This window comes from Berghia stephanieae, chromosome 11 (genome assembly GCF_034508935.2).
Source record: "Berghia stephanieae isolate SIO BIC M18660-M18661 chromosome 11, UCSD_Bste_1.3, whole genome shotgun sequence".
Classification (NCBI taxonomy): domain Eukaryota; kingdom Metazoa; phylum Mollusca; class Gastropoda; order Nudibranchia; family Aeolidiidae; genus Berghia; species Berghia stephanieae.
In genome coordinates, this window is record NC_088370.1 from 33,926,150 (window position 1) to 33,943,612 (window position 17,463).

General features: G+C 38.1%; 1 protein-coding gene across 3 annotated transcripts in view; it reads left to right on the forward strand.

Annotated features, from left to right (window-relative positions):
* The window catches only part of LOC144956285 (G-protein coupled receptor GRL101-like), a 163,294-nt gene extending 154,861 nt beyond the window's left edge, over positions 1-8,433 (forward strand). For 2 of the 3 annotated variants that reach the window (XM_078886762.1, XM_078886761.1), the window contains 5 exons: positions 633-805; positions 1,807-1,982; positions 5,112-5,244; positions 6,490-6,658; positions 7,781-8,433. In XM_078886762.1, the coding sequence (XP_078742888.1) occupies positions 633-805; positions 1,807-1,982; positions 5,112-5,244; positions 6,490-6,658; positions 7,781-7,914 (785 nt within the window). In that variant the 3' untranslated portion in view covers positions 7,915-8,433. The remainder of the gene's footprint in view (positions 1-632; positions 806-1,806; positions 1,983-5,111; positions 5,245-6,489; positions 6,659-7,780) is intronic. The other variant, XM_078886763.1, reaches the window with a different exon arrangement.
* Positions 8,434-17,463: the final 9,030 nt, after the last annotated feature.

Genomic DNA, 17,463 nt, shown 5'->3' on the forward strand with positions numbered 1-17,463 from the left:
TTTGTTGATAAAGGGGAAACCCGAAACGTTCATTTGATCTGTTCTTGTAATAAAATTGAAGCTTACATTGAATTTCATTTTATTTATTCCAGCGGTGAGTCGGACATTCTCAAACCCTCGGACTTGGTAAAAATAAGTAAATAGAAAAATAATAAAATCAAATTAAATGAATAAATAAATACATACGTAAATAAATAATTGACTAAATAAATAAGTGTGGACATTTAACTCTCTCCTTACCAGCCATTTTCAGGATTTTCCCCAAAACTTCAAACACAACTAACACAAAATATATATTTTTTATCACTCAAACATAAAAGCAGTATCTAAGTCCTTGCGATACATAATTTCTTTAGTAAAGCATGCTCTAACTACAGCACACTATTCATTTTCTTTAAATTTTATGATGTACAAGATAAATTTGAATAAGAATAATGTTGGTTGTATCGTAACGAATGATGATGATGATCATAATGACAATAACGATCATGATGATCATTATGATGATGATGATGATGATGATGACGATGCTGACGATAATGGTGACCATACCTCATGAAATCGTAATGTTTATTCTCTATAAAAATGCTATTTATTATACTATAATCATTATTTCCTTCCATCCATCCCAGAGCTGTCCGTCCTAACCCTGACCACCATCACCCTCGACCGCCTCATCTGCATCCTATTCCCACTCAAGAGAACCAGACTAGGCCTGAAACAGGCGGTTGTCGTCATGGGCCTTATATGGACTTTTGTCTTCCTTATAGCCATCACTCCCGTGTTTGGATTCCATTATTTTCAGGTAACCATTTTGTGCGGCTATGTGGTCTAGTGGTGTGACATTTTAATATATTCCTCTTAGTGGAACCTGTCCTTGTGTCTGAGTGAGACTTTTAGGGATTCAAAATAAGTACTTTGATAGTGTGCTCTTGGAATCTATATCTGTTTCCTATTTGAACCAATTCCCCTTTGCTTCACATTTTCTTGGCTGCTTTAATCGTAATTCTGGAACTTTTTACTCTCCAATTTTCTTCCTTTTTACTGGCGCTGATATGACAGTAATGTTTTCCAAGCACCTAAAATCCATTAAAAACAAAAGCAAAACATAGCCTTTACTCTAGTGTTTGTATTCTAGTGCTTTCATGGAATATAATTAAATAATGAATATTTAATAATCAATTTGTAAGCATTTGAGTGGTTTCCTCTTGGTGGGATCCTGCCGGTGGGTCAGGAAACCATGGATTAAAATTCGATTTTTCTATGTCCTTGGGTAAGGCACTTTTTTACTCTTATTGCCCAACTCAATGTCGGTGTCAATGCGCATTAAAGGAGAATAATATTGTAAATATGTGGGTACAAAAGGGGTGACTGGCAATCGATTCTTCTTGACTGGAACAGTTGATTTTATGGTGGTCAACGGAGAGAATGAATTAAGTATTTTGCAGCTTTTTGTGAAAGTTTCTTCTTCGTCTTCTTCATATTCTTTCAGCTTATCCCGCATTTTGCAGGGTTGCCATAATGAATGCCACATATCCATGCATCTCGGTTCAGAGCATCATCTTCCTCCCAGCCCAATACTTACATATCGTCCTTTACCTTATCCAACCATCTAGTCTTTGGGCGTCCCTTTTTCCTCTTTCCTGCTATTTGTAAGTCCAATACTTTCCTTCCCGCGTACTCCCTCTGTCATCTCTTTACATGTCCGAACCATTTCAATCTAGCTTCTCCCATCTGATTTGATACATTCTTCACTTCAATCAATGCGCTATTTAAAATGTATTCATTTGATCTATTTATATCCAGGATTTCTACGGGAGGTCGGGGGTCTGTCTCGCCCTCCACGTCACTCCAGACAGACCTCCAGGATGGGAATATTCCGTCGCCATCTTCCTGGTCCTAAATTTTACATCGTTTTTGGTCATCGCTGCGTCGTACCTGTGGATGTTTGTGGTGGCCAGGAAAACACGAAACGCCGTTAGGTGAGAAAGACACCATTTAACTCTCTCCTTACCAGCCATTTTCCGGATTTTCCCCAAAGTTTCACACCCAACCTATACAAAAATAGATTTATTTCACTCAAACACACAAACACAGAAACGAGGAATTAGACAAAAAAGTGGAAGACATAGAAAATTCCAAAAATAACGCATCGTCTATGTTCAAAGCGACGAAATCTCTGAACCGAAAACCATTCGAGAACCCAAAACTACAGGATAAATTTGGCAAACAGACAACAAATCCCAACGATATCCTTGACATTGTAACTGACCACTTCCAGCAGAAATTTCACAAACAAGTCTCACAAATATCGCCCTTCTCAGGAAACCCTAGACACCTAAACAACCGCATCACAACAACTGAAGTTAGAAATAGCATAAAGTGCCTAAACAATAACAGATCCCCAGGCGAAGATGAAATTCCCGCTGAATTGCTGAAATGCGGTACCCTCTCCTTGGACTTGAGCATTGCAAACATAATGAACAAAACATTCTCAACACACAAAGACTGGGACATAAACAGCGGTGTCCTAATTACAATACAAAAACCAGGAAAAACGAAAGGACCCGTAAACAACCTGCGCCCAATAACATTACTGAATACCATAAGAAAAACACTGTCAACTATTGTCCTCAACAGAATTGGACCGAAAATAGAAAAATATCTATCACATAGCCAAAGCGGGTTTCGCCAAGACCGAAGCACATCGGACGTTGTATGGACACATAAATGGTTGGCAGCAAAGGCACTCAAAGAAAACATATCCATAACAATAACCGGAATCGATATGTCCGCAGCCTTTGATACGATCGACAGAGGAAAACTTTTGGAGATATTAACAGACATAGTTGACGAAGACGAGCTCCGAATAATCCGATTTCTCCTCAGCAACACAAAGATACAACCAAGGATATACGGGGCCACAAAACAGACGCAGTTCGAAAGTAACATCGGGACCCCCCAAGGAGATAGTCTGAGCCCGATTCTGTTCACAATATACTTAGAACACGCTCTGAAAGAAGTTCGAAAAGTCATTCCAAAACCAACGACTCATATTGAGAATGCAATCCCTAGAGAAATCGCCTATGCAGATGATGTCGATTTTATTGGATCAACACCAGCAAATATAGACATCATACAAAATACCCTCATGAAATATAACCTCCAAGTCAATGCCAATAAAACCGAATTTACAACAATATCGAGGAACAAAGAGGAATGGAAAAGAACAAAGAAAGTCGGCTCACTAATTGGAGACACCGAGGATGTACAAAGAAGAAAACAGCTATCAAACGCCGCACTCAGTAAACTCACCAATGTATGGATTAGAGGTGACAAAATAAAGAGAAAAACCAAACTGAAACTGTACCGTGCTCTTGTAAAACCGGTACTTCTGTATAACTGCGGCACTTGGGCGTTGACAAAATCCGAAGAAGAACATCTGGATGCCTTCCATCGCACACAGCTAAGAAGGGTACTGGACATCAAATACCCAAAAAAGATCTCAAATGAATCACTCTATAAGATCACAAAAGAAAGACCAATCTCCCTTGACATTTTACAACAACGATGGCAACTTTTCGGTCACATACTACGCAGGGACAAAAACATACCAGCTAACCAAGCCATGTCGGGATACTTCCAAAAACACGGGAACCTTTTCAGAGGAAGACCGATCACAACACTCCCTGTGATCCTAAACAAAAACCTCACAACACTTGGACAAAGCATTAGTCTCATAACGGCAGGGGACCTTGAAAATCTGAGAACCCTAGCAGAGGACCGGCAATATTGGAGACACCTCACACAGGAAATACTGGAAACAGCCAAGGCGACCCGATCTTTCGGTCGAGACGCGAAAGGCATCTAAGTCAAGTAAGTCAAACACAAAATATGTTAGATCTTACTATACATATTTTGTTCTGCTAAACGAGTTCCTCAACGCATTGTTAATATACTTTAACTATAGCAAACATTTTTGTTCCAATATTATGATGTACAAAAGAAATCAGAATGAGAAAAATGCTGGTTGCATCGTAACGAATGTGACGATTTTCCTATGGGTGGTAAGGAGGGGGTTAAGTGGTTAACAAAACTCAATATAACAGCTTAAAAAAAAATTAAAAACACCAAACATGGACTATTTCGGGCTCAAAAGCCTTATTCAGTCAACAACCAAAAACACATATGAAAACAGTAAATATGCATTACTTAAAAACCGGGTGCACGGCAGAGAGATAATAAGCATTTCCTCTCTGTGATAAAAAAAACAATGTGAAATTGAATGTAAGCTTCAATTTAAGATACGAAAATAGATAAAATGGACGTTTCGAGTTTTCCCTTTATCAACAAAACAGGATAAATGAAATAATTATCTCATTCGTCTGTAGTGTTTCATTCATACTAGACTACTACTAATACATAGACTACTACTACCACCACCACCACCACTACTACTAGCCTACTACTACTACTACTACTACTACTACTACTACTACTACTACTACTACTACTACTACTACTACTACTACTACTACTACTACTACTACTACCACTACTACTACCAATACTACAACTACTACTACTACTACTACTACTACTACTACTACTACTACTACTACTACTACTACTACTACTACTACTACTACTACTACCACCACCACCACAACCACTATTACTAGCACTACTACTACTACTACTACTACTACTACTACTACTACTACTACTACTACTACTACTACTACTACTACTACTACTACTACTACTACTACCACTACTACTAGCCTACTACTACTACTACGCTACTACTACCACCACCACTACTACTAGCCTACTACTACTACTACGACTACTACTACTACTACTACTACTACTACTACTACTACTACTACTACTGCTACTACTACTACTACTACTAATACTACTACTACCACTACTACTACCACTACCACTACTACTAGCCTACTATCACTACTACTACTACTACTACTACTACTACTACTACTACTACTACTACAACAACTACTACTACTACAACAACTACTACTACTACTACTACTACTACTACTACTTTTTTTTCACTCATACTATGCGTTTGTGTGTAATCCCAGAACATCTGAAAGCCCAAACGACACAGCCATGGCAAGACGTATGACTATCATTGTCATGACGGATTTCTGTTGTTGGGTACCCATCATACTCCTGGGTTTTGTCTCACTAGCCGGGGCGAGGACAGATAATCAAGTAAGAAAGAGGGCGATAATTGATTAAGCAGGATGTTATTTCTTGTCTTTATCAGCCAATGTTTACTTTTTACAATGGGTGAGAAAATTGTGTTTGTCTTTGTTGGTTTGTTCGTTTTTGTTCGTTTTTGTTGTTGTTGTTGTTGTTGTTGTTGTTGTTGTTGTTGTTGTTGTTGTTGTTGTTGTCTTTGTTTCTTTAATTTTTTGTAGTTGTTTTTATTTTTTTAATTAGTTTTTAGTGGATTGTTTCCTTGTTTGGTTTGTTTGTTGTTGGGTTTTTTTTTGTGTGTTTTTTTGGTGTTTGGGGGGGGGGGGGTTATTTTGTTTGTATTTTTTGTTGTTTATTTTTGTGGGGGGTTTTTGTGGTCATTTTTGTCTCAATAAAGGGTTTCAGATCGTTTTGTTTTTGTTTTTGTTTATTGTTTTTTTAGTTTCTTTGTTTTTCTATAAGCAAGAAACGTTGCCCCTATTGTTCACTTTAGCGCACAGAGCAGCGCTGGAGATCTCTCCATGGTTCTTACGATCTATTTTCAAATAAATCAGAGTAAATTAAATATGAACATTTATAATTTATTGTAATTAAATATGAACATTTATTATTTATCGTAATTAAATATGAACATTTATCATTTATCGCATTTCTATGGATTGTATCTTACTTATTGTCGAAATAAATTTTTTTTTGGACCAAACTGTTCACCTGCCATTTATTGAGTAGCTGACTGAACCTGTTAGATCTGGCCTCGGAAACTGCTTTGCAATAGAATAGCGTCCTATCCAAAGGGTAGAATGCAATTAATATTTTCCGTTTAACGCTATAGAAACTGCAATAAACTGTCCGGCTCCATTTATAAATTGAGCTTATAAATAAATTGAGCTTTTATATAGCGCAATATCCACTAAACGTGCTCAAAGCCTTTTACAATGGGTCCCTGGTCAACAGCAAGATTTAACATTTAGGACGGGACATGACGCCTGTTAGGCGATATTACATTTTTTTTTCGGACAGAAACAACACTTAACGGCCAGGTACTCATTTTTCACCTGAGTACGGTGAGAGAATGTGAGTAAAGAGCCTTCTCCAAGGACCCAACTCTGTACCGAGCGAGGCTCGAACCCAGGACCTTCCGATCCGAAAGCGAGTGTCATAACACTAGACCACATAACCGCCCATTTAGACCCTTACGGTCCGAAAAGACTTGTTTTCCAAACCAACCACTCGTTCATTATTTTCTTTCATCCTCAGGTTTATGCTTGGATTGCTGTTTTTGTCCTGCCCCTCAATTCAGCGACCAACCCTGTTTTGTATACGTTGTCCACCGCCCCGTTCCTAGGCAACGTCCGGAAGCGGGTGAGTGTCTTCCGGAAGTCTTTTATCAATTCCATGCACGGCGATACCAAACATAGTTATGTAGGTAAGTAGAGTTGGAAGAAAAAAGAAGAAGAAGAAGAAAGTAATGAGGAGAGGGTAGATGTTGTAAACACTAATAAATAGTAACACAACACCACAAAACCATATTGTTATTGCGTTGAGAAGAAGAACTTGTGTTCCTATAGATAGTATGCGCTCGGCTAAGAAGCTCATAACATTGCCATCCGGAAGTATAACGAACCAACACACAAAACTGTGTGTAACCATGAACGTCTATAGTCGGGTTAATACAGTTCAGTGAGCATTACTCATAAACGCGGATGGCAAAAAACAATAACAAAGACCTGAGTGACGTCATCTTCGAACTATCTATAAAGGTAATAAACAAAAATGAATATAATAGCTTCAAAAACAAAAAAATTCAAGTCACCCAAGTCATCCCGACATAATACCGTTTAGAGACGGTGAGTCACACATATATATATATGGGGCAGCAGTACGGTCTTTGCTTTGTACCTGACAGGTACCGAGTTCGATCAACCGCCGCTGCCCTATGTGGTCTTGAGCAAGTCAACTCGCCATAGCTCAATTTGCGGCGCTGCGCTGCGGCTGACGCCTGGGTTATTCCATTCTTCCCTATGGGATGAGTAAAGGGAATTTTTTTTGGGGATATATATTTCCTGTTCTATTCATTGTTTTATTTATTTGTCTTTGCAACGCCATCCTTTAGAAACTTCTGTTATAACCGGGTCCCTGTTATATCCGTAACTGTTATACATGGGTTGCACTGTACATCTAATTGGCTTCAACAGTCTTGACGTCACTTCCCTCGTAATGACGCATAGTAACTTAGTAACCGGTTCTAAACTATCGTAATAATGTCGGACGCCCTTATAAAATACTTCTCCGACGAGCATAAAAGTGTATCCAGGGGAGAAAAACTTTATAAATCTGATCATATTTTGACTTTTATACATTCTGATCACATGACATGTGAAAAATTTCTAGCCAGCATGAAGAATAAAAAGTACTAATTTTCTTAGTTTAGAACCAAGCTGCTCGTTGCTGGGCGGACGTGACATCAGGCTATTGAATCCTATTGTATACTATTGTATTTTATCTATTTACTGTACACATCTTCATCTTTCTTCCCCCTCTCCCCCAGAAGATCGCACAAGCAATTATTATTACGATAAGAAATCTCCCTACAGGCAGCTAGAATTGATACGACTTCGTAGCCTCAACAACTCCACATCCTTGGGATGTTACAGCAGCGACAACTTCATGGACACGACCTGAAGCTACACACCGCACAGAAGGGCATCTTTTTAGGACATAAACCTACGCCGCCGCCACCGACATCTCCACGACGACAAACAACTGCAAAACCAGTACGCATCGCACTGCATCGCATCGCTACCAGCAGGACAATGATTGGTGTGCAACATTCACTATGATTTGTGATTTGACAGCAGTATCTAGTAATCTGAATTCTTTTTTTTTTTTAAGTATTGAATAATTTTAAAATTTATTTTTGTAAATCGTGAGCCTTATAGAAGCATGGAGCTGGAGTTTATTCCTGGTCTTTTAGAGTTAGATGGACAGTAGCAATTGCTTGTTACCCTTTGGTTACAACCCTAATCTAATCGCAAAGTTCTTTCTAGCATATTTTGTAGACCCAGTTACCCAATAACTGCCTTGTAGTGCTATGGGAATCCCAGTGATATCGGGAGCCCCCAAATGCTATCGGAAATCCAATACTATCGGGACTCAACGATGCTGTTGAGACCCACAATGCTATTGGGACCTACAAATGCCGCCCCCCCCCCCCCCCCCCCCTGTTGTCGAGACCCCCAACCGGTAGTAGTCCGTCTGTTTTAAAGTCTACACTTATTACCCATTTAGTTTTATAGTTACACATCAAGAGAGTTTGTCTTGTCGTAACAGCAGGGATTTAGCGCTCCAACGTTTGTTGTGAACAGTGAGTGGAGCAGGCACTTATGTTGATAACAGATAGAAACGAAGTGAGTAGGTGGTGACGGGGGGGGGGGGGGGGGGGGGGCTCGAACCCGCGACCTTACTGGTACGACAACTCAGCCTGACGTTTGCAGTGTAGCGCTGAAATGTGGTCTCGGGCAAGGCGACCTGCTCAATGCTATATAGCGTAGCGGGTATTGGAACTCTGTACCCTCTGGGTAATAAGCAAAGATCATACGTCTATGCCACGCTGTCCCTCATTATTTATTTATTTATTTATCATCATCATCAGGGCCATTCGTTAAGTTTTATCAAGGGACATAACTGGGTATCAACGTTGTTAGTTTATTGGCATATTATTTGTTACTTCCCTTTGACCACTAGTGACTTTTTTTCGACTAGATAATAATAATAATAATAATAATAATAATAATAATAATAATAATAATAATAATAATAATAATAATAATAATAATAATAATAATAATAATAATAATAATAATAGTAATAATAATAGTAATAATAATAATAATAACAATAATAGTATATTATTCATCCAAATATTGAAATTCGTCAACAATTTATATTATTAATAGGAAAGAAAAGCGTGATGTCAAAATAAACTGGTTCCAATCTCGTTGGAAGTGTAAAACTACCCTTCCAGAGGGCTTGATACCCAGTAGGTACAGATGTTTCCAAAACATGATAAAATATATATGTAAAACAAACCATTGTGTAATATATATTCTGGTGTCAGAGTGATGGCATCTTTTTTTCTTATATAAATTATATGCTGGTTGTCAATAAAGATCATCCATCCTCGCTCTTTTACGTCCCGTAATCCTAATAATCTGCCTATACAGCCTGCTACTACAGTAGTTTGTAAAATTGAGCTTTTATATAACGCAATATCCTTTAAACGTGCTCAAAACGCTTTACAATGGGTCCCAAGCCAACAGCAACATGTAACATTTAGGACGGGACATGACGCCTGTTAGCAATATTACTTTTTTTCGACAACGCTGTTAACGGGCAGGTACTCATTTTACACCTGAGTACGATGAGAGAATCTGAGTAAAGAGCCTTACCAAGGACTCCACTATGCGCCGAGCGAGGTTCGAACCTAGGACCTTCCGATCCGAAAGCGAGTGTCGTACTACAAGGCCACATAGCCGCACAGAACACATAGCCACACCTTGTAACCTATTCATTATTGTTACTCGGAAGGACTGATTACATACACACTTCCCTCATAGAGGGCAGGGAGGCACATACTGCGTCTTCTATAGGGAATGAGATTAGCGGAAGAGTAGCGTCCCTTGATTGGAGGTCACCTCGCAGCGCGAGGACGAGAGACGCATGCGCACAACCAACATGACGTTCTCTCTCTAGTAACTTTTCCGCCGGTGACGTCACAGACTATGGGTGACCTCCAATCAAGGGACGCTACTCTTCCGCTAATCTCATTCCCTATATCTGCTTTCCAACATGCTTTCTGTCTTTATCTTAGAATAAGATTACTTGGTTTTGTCCCGGCCGTGGCCGGATACCCTGACTAGGAGGGAAACAGTCAAATGTTTAATTATAGTTTTTGTAGATATTTTTTTGTCTTGTTAATCATCTCTTTGTTATACACTGTAATCCTTTTTTGTTTGTTTAACATATATATTACGATTTGTAAACATTTGAGTGTGTTCCTCTTAGTGAGAGCTATGTTTTTGTGTCGGGGTGAGATATTTTGGTGATCTCAAACTAAGTACATACACTGATAGTGTGCTCTTGGAATCTACATCTGTTCCCTATTTGAACCAGTTCCCCTTTGTCTTACTTTATCTCGGCTGCGTTAATTGTAATTCTAGAACCTTTTCCCATCGCATTGCCTTCCTTTTTACTGGCGCTGATATGACCTAAAAATGTTGCAAGCGCTGTAATATCCTTAAAAACAAACAACAAACATGCACACTCCCCAATGATTTCAAAACCAAAAGAGTGGAGGGTTTGACGTCACCACTTTTCTACCCTATTATAATTGAGAATAACAAGTATTATCTATAATTGTGGGGGCAAAAGGTGAACATCTGAAAAGGTGTGTATCAAATAGTGCCAGATTGTGATAAATAAATAACAACGTGAAATTGAATGTAAGCTTCAATTTCTGGATGGGGATCCTGACCTCCCATAGCGGGCAGGGGGGTACATACTGTGTCTTCTATCCCCTTATATCTGTTATCCAACATGCTTTCTGTCTTTGTCTTGGAATGAGATTACTTGTTTTTTTTTCCTGGCCCTCGTCGGAGTTCTGGCTGGGAGGGAAACAGTCAAATGCATAGTTATTGTTTTGGGAGATGATATTTTTTTCCTTGTAAATCATCTCTCTGTTATGTATTATTATATTTGTTATTTTTAATGTATAATGTAAGCATTTGAGTGTGTTCCTCTTTGTTGGATTTTGTACTTGTGTCCGGATGAGACTTATAAGTGATCTCAAACTAAATACATTGGTGGTATGCTCTTGGAATCTACATCTGATCCCTATTTGTTCCCAGTTCCCCTATGTCTTACTTTCTCTTGGGTGCTTTAATTGTAATTCTAGAACTTTTTGCTATCCCATTTTCTTCCTTTTTACTGGTGCTGATATAACCTACTGGGTGGGGATCCTGACCTCCCATAGCGGGCAGGGAGGTCCATCCTGTGTCTTCTATCCCCTTGTATCTGTTTTCCAACATGCTTTCTGTCTTTGTCTTGAAATGAGGTTACTTGATTTTGTCCTGGCCCTGGTTGGAGTCTTGGCTGGGAGGGAAACAGTCAAATGCATAGTTATTGTTTTGGGAGATGATATTTTTTTCCTTGTAAATCATCTCTCTGTTATGTATTATTATTTTTATTTTGAATTTATAATGTAAGCATTTGAGTGTATTCCTCTCTGTTGGATTTTGTGCTTGTGTCCGGATGAGACTTATAGGTGATCTCAAACTAAGTACATTGGTGGTGTGCTCTTGGAATCTACATCTGATCCCTATTTGTTCCCAGTTCCCCTTTGTCTTACCCTTTTCTTGGGTGCTTTAATTGTAATTCTACAACTTTTTACTATCCATTTTCTTCCTTTTTACTGGCGCTGATATGACCTAAATGTGTTGCAAGCGCCGTAAAACCCTTAAAAACAACAAAAAAACAACATATAACCTAAATGTGTTGCAAGCACCGTAAAACCCTTAAAAACATAAAACATAAGCTTCAATTTAATATACAAAAACAGATAAAATGGACGTTTTGGGCTTCCCATATATCAACAAAACAGGATGAATTAAACACTACAGACGAACGATGAATAAACATTGATGGGCAAGAAATAGTATGCTCTTTTGTAAGGAAGCACAAATTAAAATAGAACAACAGATATTTATATAAGATTGCCATATTGTGAGGGGGGGGGTAGTTTTGTATTTTAATTGCTGCTTTGTCTGCCACCGTTCCATACACACCATTACAGTGCCGACTTCCTGATTTGTCACTTCCACTTGGAAGCAAGAGTAAATTAAATGGGATTGCGTGTGTGCATTTTTGAGTGCGGGTAAATAGGTATATCTTTATATGATCCTTTTTAAAGCTCACAACATATGATTCGTGTTTTATTCTTAAGTCAAGACTATGTACCAATTGGACATTAAAGTTATTTATTTGTATTATCATTTTTATCATAATCATCACCATTCATCATCATAACCATCACCGTTTTCATTATCGTATTGTATATTCTCGCATTGAAATATGGTTATATACTATAAACATACAACCTCATTCTTAGCTCCGATTGTTACTCTTACCCTACTGGGTAGAGTTCCTGGCCTCCCATAGTGGGCAGAGAGGCACTTGCTGTGTCTTCTATCCCCCTATCTCTCTGGTTGGGGTTCCTGACCTCCCATAGTGAGCATGGAGATACTTACTGTGTCTTCTATCGCCCTATAATATCTGTTTTCCAAATTGCTTTCTGTCTTTGTCTTGGAATGAGATTACTCAATTTTGTCCCAACAATGGCCGGAGTCCATCGCTGGGAGGGAAACAGTCGAATGTATAGTTATAGTTTTGGCATCTAAGGCATCTAGCTGGGGCTGGACACAACCATGTAATCTCATCCGAAGACAAAAACAGAAAGCATGTTGGAATTGGAAAACAGATATAGTGGGATAGAAGACACAGCAAGTACCTCGCTGTCCACTATGGGAGGCCACTAATCGTTTCTTCTTTATGGGTCGTCTTTTTAAGGCAAACTTCTATCGTTCCATCCGACATAATACCGATATGAGATGCTGGGTCACATTTTGACACTCAAAATCATATATGGATGGTCGGCGGATCAAACCTCTGAAGTCTCGATTTTCACAATCGATTGATCAAACCTCTGAAGTCTACATAGTTACGAGCTTTGCGCAACATGTTTTATTTATTTTTGGACGGATCTGATGACACAAGCTCGTATGTAGCCTTCTTAGGTTGGATCCGATCCGCCGATCGTGAAAATCGGGACCGCAGAGGTTTGATCCTCCGAATAATCGATATTGTACTTAAACTTGACGTTGGGTTATTTCAAACTGGCGAATACACCTAAAGAACTAAATCTGACATTATGCTCTTGCTATAAGTGAAAGAGAATCGAGAAAAAAGGAACAGACGTGCAAACAAATAAAACGAACACGGTATTATTCCCATCATAACACAGATTTACAAAATCCATACAAAAAATGACGTTCCACTCTGATATTTGTAAATATAAAAAAAACTTCTCTTGACCATAACATTATTTATCATGTATGTTGTTGTATACATCCTATTATTATTATATACCTCAAAATGTATGTAAATATAAATATGCATGTCATTTATTATAATTGTATTACATCATATTATTATTATTATCATCATCATTAAACAACATAACCACGATAACATACAAGGGGTATAACTCTGCCTAAAAGGGAAACTTTGCCTCAGTCACTTTGAAGCATTTCGAGTATTCAAATTTGATGTTCATTTTTTACTTTTTAAAAGATTTTTTTTGGCCTAAAATTGGCACCTGGGTGAGGTCTTCTGACCTCCAAGGTGGGCAAAGAGGTCGCTTGTGTCATTGTCATCATCTATCCCCTTTGTTTCCCTTCCCGTATCGCTCTCTGCCTTTATTATGGCTTCTGAGTATTCGGTTTTGTCCTAGTCCTGGTGGGAATATCCTTAGCTGGGAGGGAGGCAGTCAAATGTAAAGTACCTTTTAGAGTAGTCGTGTTTTTTTCCTGTAAATCATCTCTCTGTTATGGACTTTTATAATAATTAGTTTTCAATCCACTGTGTAATTTGTAATCATTTTCTTCATAGATAGCGGGACCCTTTGCTTGTGCCTGGATGAAACTTTTAGATAATGTCAAAATAGGCACTTCTATCCCCCTATATCTGTTTTCCAACATGCTTTCTGTCCTCGTCTTAGAATGAGATTACTTGGTTTTGTCCTGGCCCTGGCCGGATACTCTGAGAGGGAAACAGTCAAATGTATAGTTATTTTTTGGGGAGGTGATATTCTTTTCCTTGTAAATCATTTCTCTGTTATGTATTATTATATTTGTTGTTTTGAATTTGTAATGTATGCATTTGGGTGTATTCCTCCTAGTAGGGACCTGTGCTCATGCTCGTGTCTGGATGAGACTTTTAGGTGATCTCAAACTAAGTGCATTGATTGTATGCGTTTGGAATCTACATCTGTTCCCTATTTATTGTACCATTCCCCTTTGTCTTACTTTATCTTGGGTGCTTTCTGGGTGGGGATCCTGACCTCCCATAGCGGGCAGGGAGGTACATACTGTTATTCTAGAACTTTTTACTATCCCATTTTCTTCCTTTTTACTGGCGCTGATATAACCTTAATGTGTTGCAAGCGCCGTAAACCCTTAAAAACAAAAAACAAAACAATCTTGGGTGCTTTAATTGTTATTCTAGAACTTTTTACTATCCCATTTTCTTCCTTTTTACTGGCGCTGATATTACCTTAATGTGTTGCAAGCGCCGTAAACCCTTAAAAACAAAACAATCTTGGGTGCTTTAATTGTTATTCTAGAACTTTTTACTATCCCATTTTCTACCTTTTTACTGGCGCTGATATTACCTTAATGTGTTGCAAGCGCCGTAAACCCTTAAAAACAAAACAAACAAAACAATCTTGGGTGCTTTAATTGTTATTCTAGAACTTTTTACTATCCCATTTTCTACCTTTTTACTGGCGCTGATATTACCTTAATGTGTTGCAAGCGCCGTAAAACCCTTAAAAACAAAACAAACAAAACAATCTTGGGTGCTTTAATTGTTATTCTAGAACTTTTTACTATCCCTTTTTTCCTTTTTACTGGCGCTGATATTACCTTAATGTGTTGCAAGCGCCGTAAACCCTTAAAAACAAAACAAACAAAACAATAGACTCATCGGTAGATTGATCGTGAAGTCTTCTGTTCCCTATTTCAATCTGTCCCTTTTGTCTTACATTTTTGGGGGGCGGGGTTCTTTTAAATTCAGATCTATAACTTTTACTCTATCATTTTCCTTTTTCCTGTCGCTGGATTTAACAAACACTTTGCAGAAAACCAAACTATACATGTGCTTTTATTGACCTAAAATTAAAGAGAAAGTTTTCATTTAAGGCAAAGTTTCCCCTTTTAACGGAATTCTGTACTTAATCATTAGTAGCGAATGTTCAAAATCATGTCGAGTAACTGAATGTGTGTGTGTGTGTGTGTATGTACTGAGTTTAAATAGTAGTGTGTGTGTACTGAATTATTAAATAGTAAAATGTGTGTGTGTGTGTGTGTGTGTGTACTGAATTATTAAATAGTAGTGTGTGTGTGTGTACTGAATTATTAAATAGTAAAATGTTTGCGTGATTTGATTGGTCTTTTGATAGACACTCGCGTTCTGAGCTGTTTGGCACAAGGACTCCTCTACCCGCACACAGGTGTAAAATGAGTACCTAATCGGTAGCAACATTGTAGCCTCAAATATACAATGTAATTGGGCCTCACAAACGTCACGGTGAGGAGTTATGTTAGTTAAGGAGCTGGGTGGCCTTGAGCAAGTCACCTCGCCCTAACTCAATTTGCGGCGCTGCATTGCGGCTAACGCCTGGGTTATTCCAGTCTTCCCTTGGAATAGGACCCTAGAGAATTTTCCCCTCTGGGATGAATAAAGGGAATATTACTTACTTACTTACTTAATCCTCTTCGGGCCTTGAGGCACATAGGGCATCCACCAGACATCTCCATTTTTTGCGATCGGCTGCTTTTGCGGTGGCTGTATTCCAGGACAGGCCTGCTTCCTTTAATTCTTTCTCCATGGTCCTTCGCCAGGTTTCTTTAGGTCTTCCCCGCTTTCTCTTCCCATCTGCTGTCCAGTACAAGGCTGTCTTGGGTAGTGACCCTTTTTCCATTCTGGCCACATGACCCAGCCAACGCCATCTTCTTCTTTTTATTTGGCTATCAATGCTAGTGCAGTCAGCTTTCTTTAATAGATCCACTGTTCTTATTTTTGTAGGCCAAAATAAATTAAAAATTCTTTTTAAACACTTGTTCTGAATCACTGCGGAAATGCTTAAAGCGAACTCGCAAGAAATGTCCAAAATTCTCAGTAAATTGTTCACCAACATTTGGGAAAAGGAAGAAATACCAGAGGATTGGCAGAAAGGCATCATCCATAAAATAGCCAAGAAAGGAGACCTAGGAAATTGTGCTAACTGGCGTGGAATCACACTCCTGTCCGTAACGAGCAAAATTTTTAATAGAATCCTTCTGAAAAGAATCTCACCTCACATTGAAAACATTCTTAGAAAAGAGCAGGCAGGGTTCAGAAAAGGGAAGTCATGTAGTGACCACATATTTACCCTGAGACAAATCCTGGAGCAAAGCATTGAATGGAACAGCCCCCTCTACACCATTTTTGTCGATTTTGAAAAAGCCTTTGACAGCTTACACAGAGAGTCCCTGTGGAAAATACTCCGCCATTATGGTATACCGATGAAGATAGTCAACCTAATCAAAGCAATGTACAGCAACTACCAATGCCAAGTGATCTGTGGTAACAATTTAACAGACAGCTTTAATGTAACAACTGGTGTAAAACAAGGCTGCATACTCTCCCCGCTTCTGTTTATCCTGGCTCTAGACTGGCTCATGAAAAATACAATTGATGGTAAGAAAGGGAATATTACTGTATTATTATTATTACTATTATTACTATTATTAATATTATTACTATTATTATTATTACTATTATTAATATTATTACTATTATTATTATTACTATTATTATTTATTACTATTATTATTATTACTATTATTATTATTACTATTATTAATATTATTATTATATAAAAGCTCAAGTTTTGTTTTATTTGTTTGGGTTTTTTTTTTCTTTGTTTTGTTTTTGATAGCGTTTTTTTAAAAGATAATGCAGAGCATTTAATTTGTACAGGGCAAAACCTTGACTAGGGCATGCTGTGTGGGCTTTTGAAAGTTTAGATTTTATTCCATTTCATTTGGCGGAAAAAGACTTAGTATGTAGACTATGCGCAAAGATGTTTAACTTTGGGTTTCAAGACTCCTGATATTGTTACTGTTACCAATATTGTTATTATTCATCATTATCACCATCGTCACATGCTTACCAGTAAATTAAGTGATAAAATGATAATAATAATAAAATAATAAAAAACAATATGATGATTTTTACACTCCTGTGTATTTTTGTTTGTTGGTTTGGGGTTTTTTGTGGTTTGTTTTTGTTTTGTTTTGTTTTTTGTTTTTTTGTTTTTTTTTGGGGGGGGGGGGGCTTTTTGTTTTTTGTAGT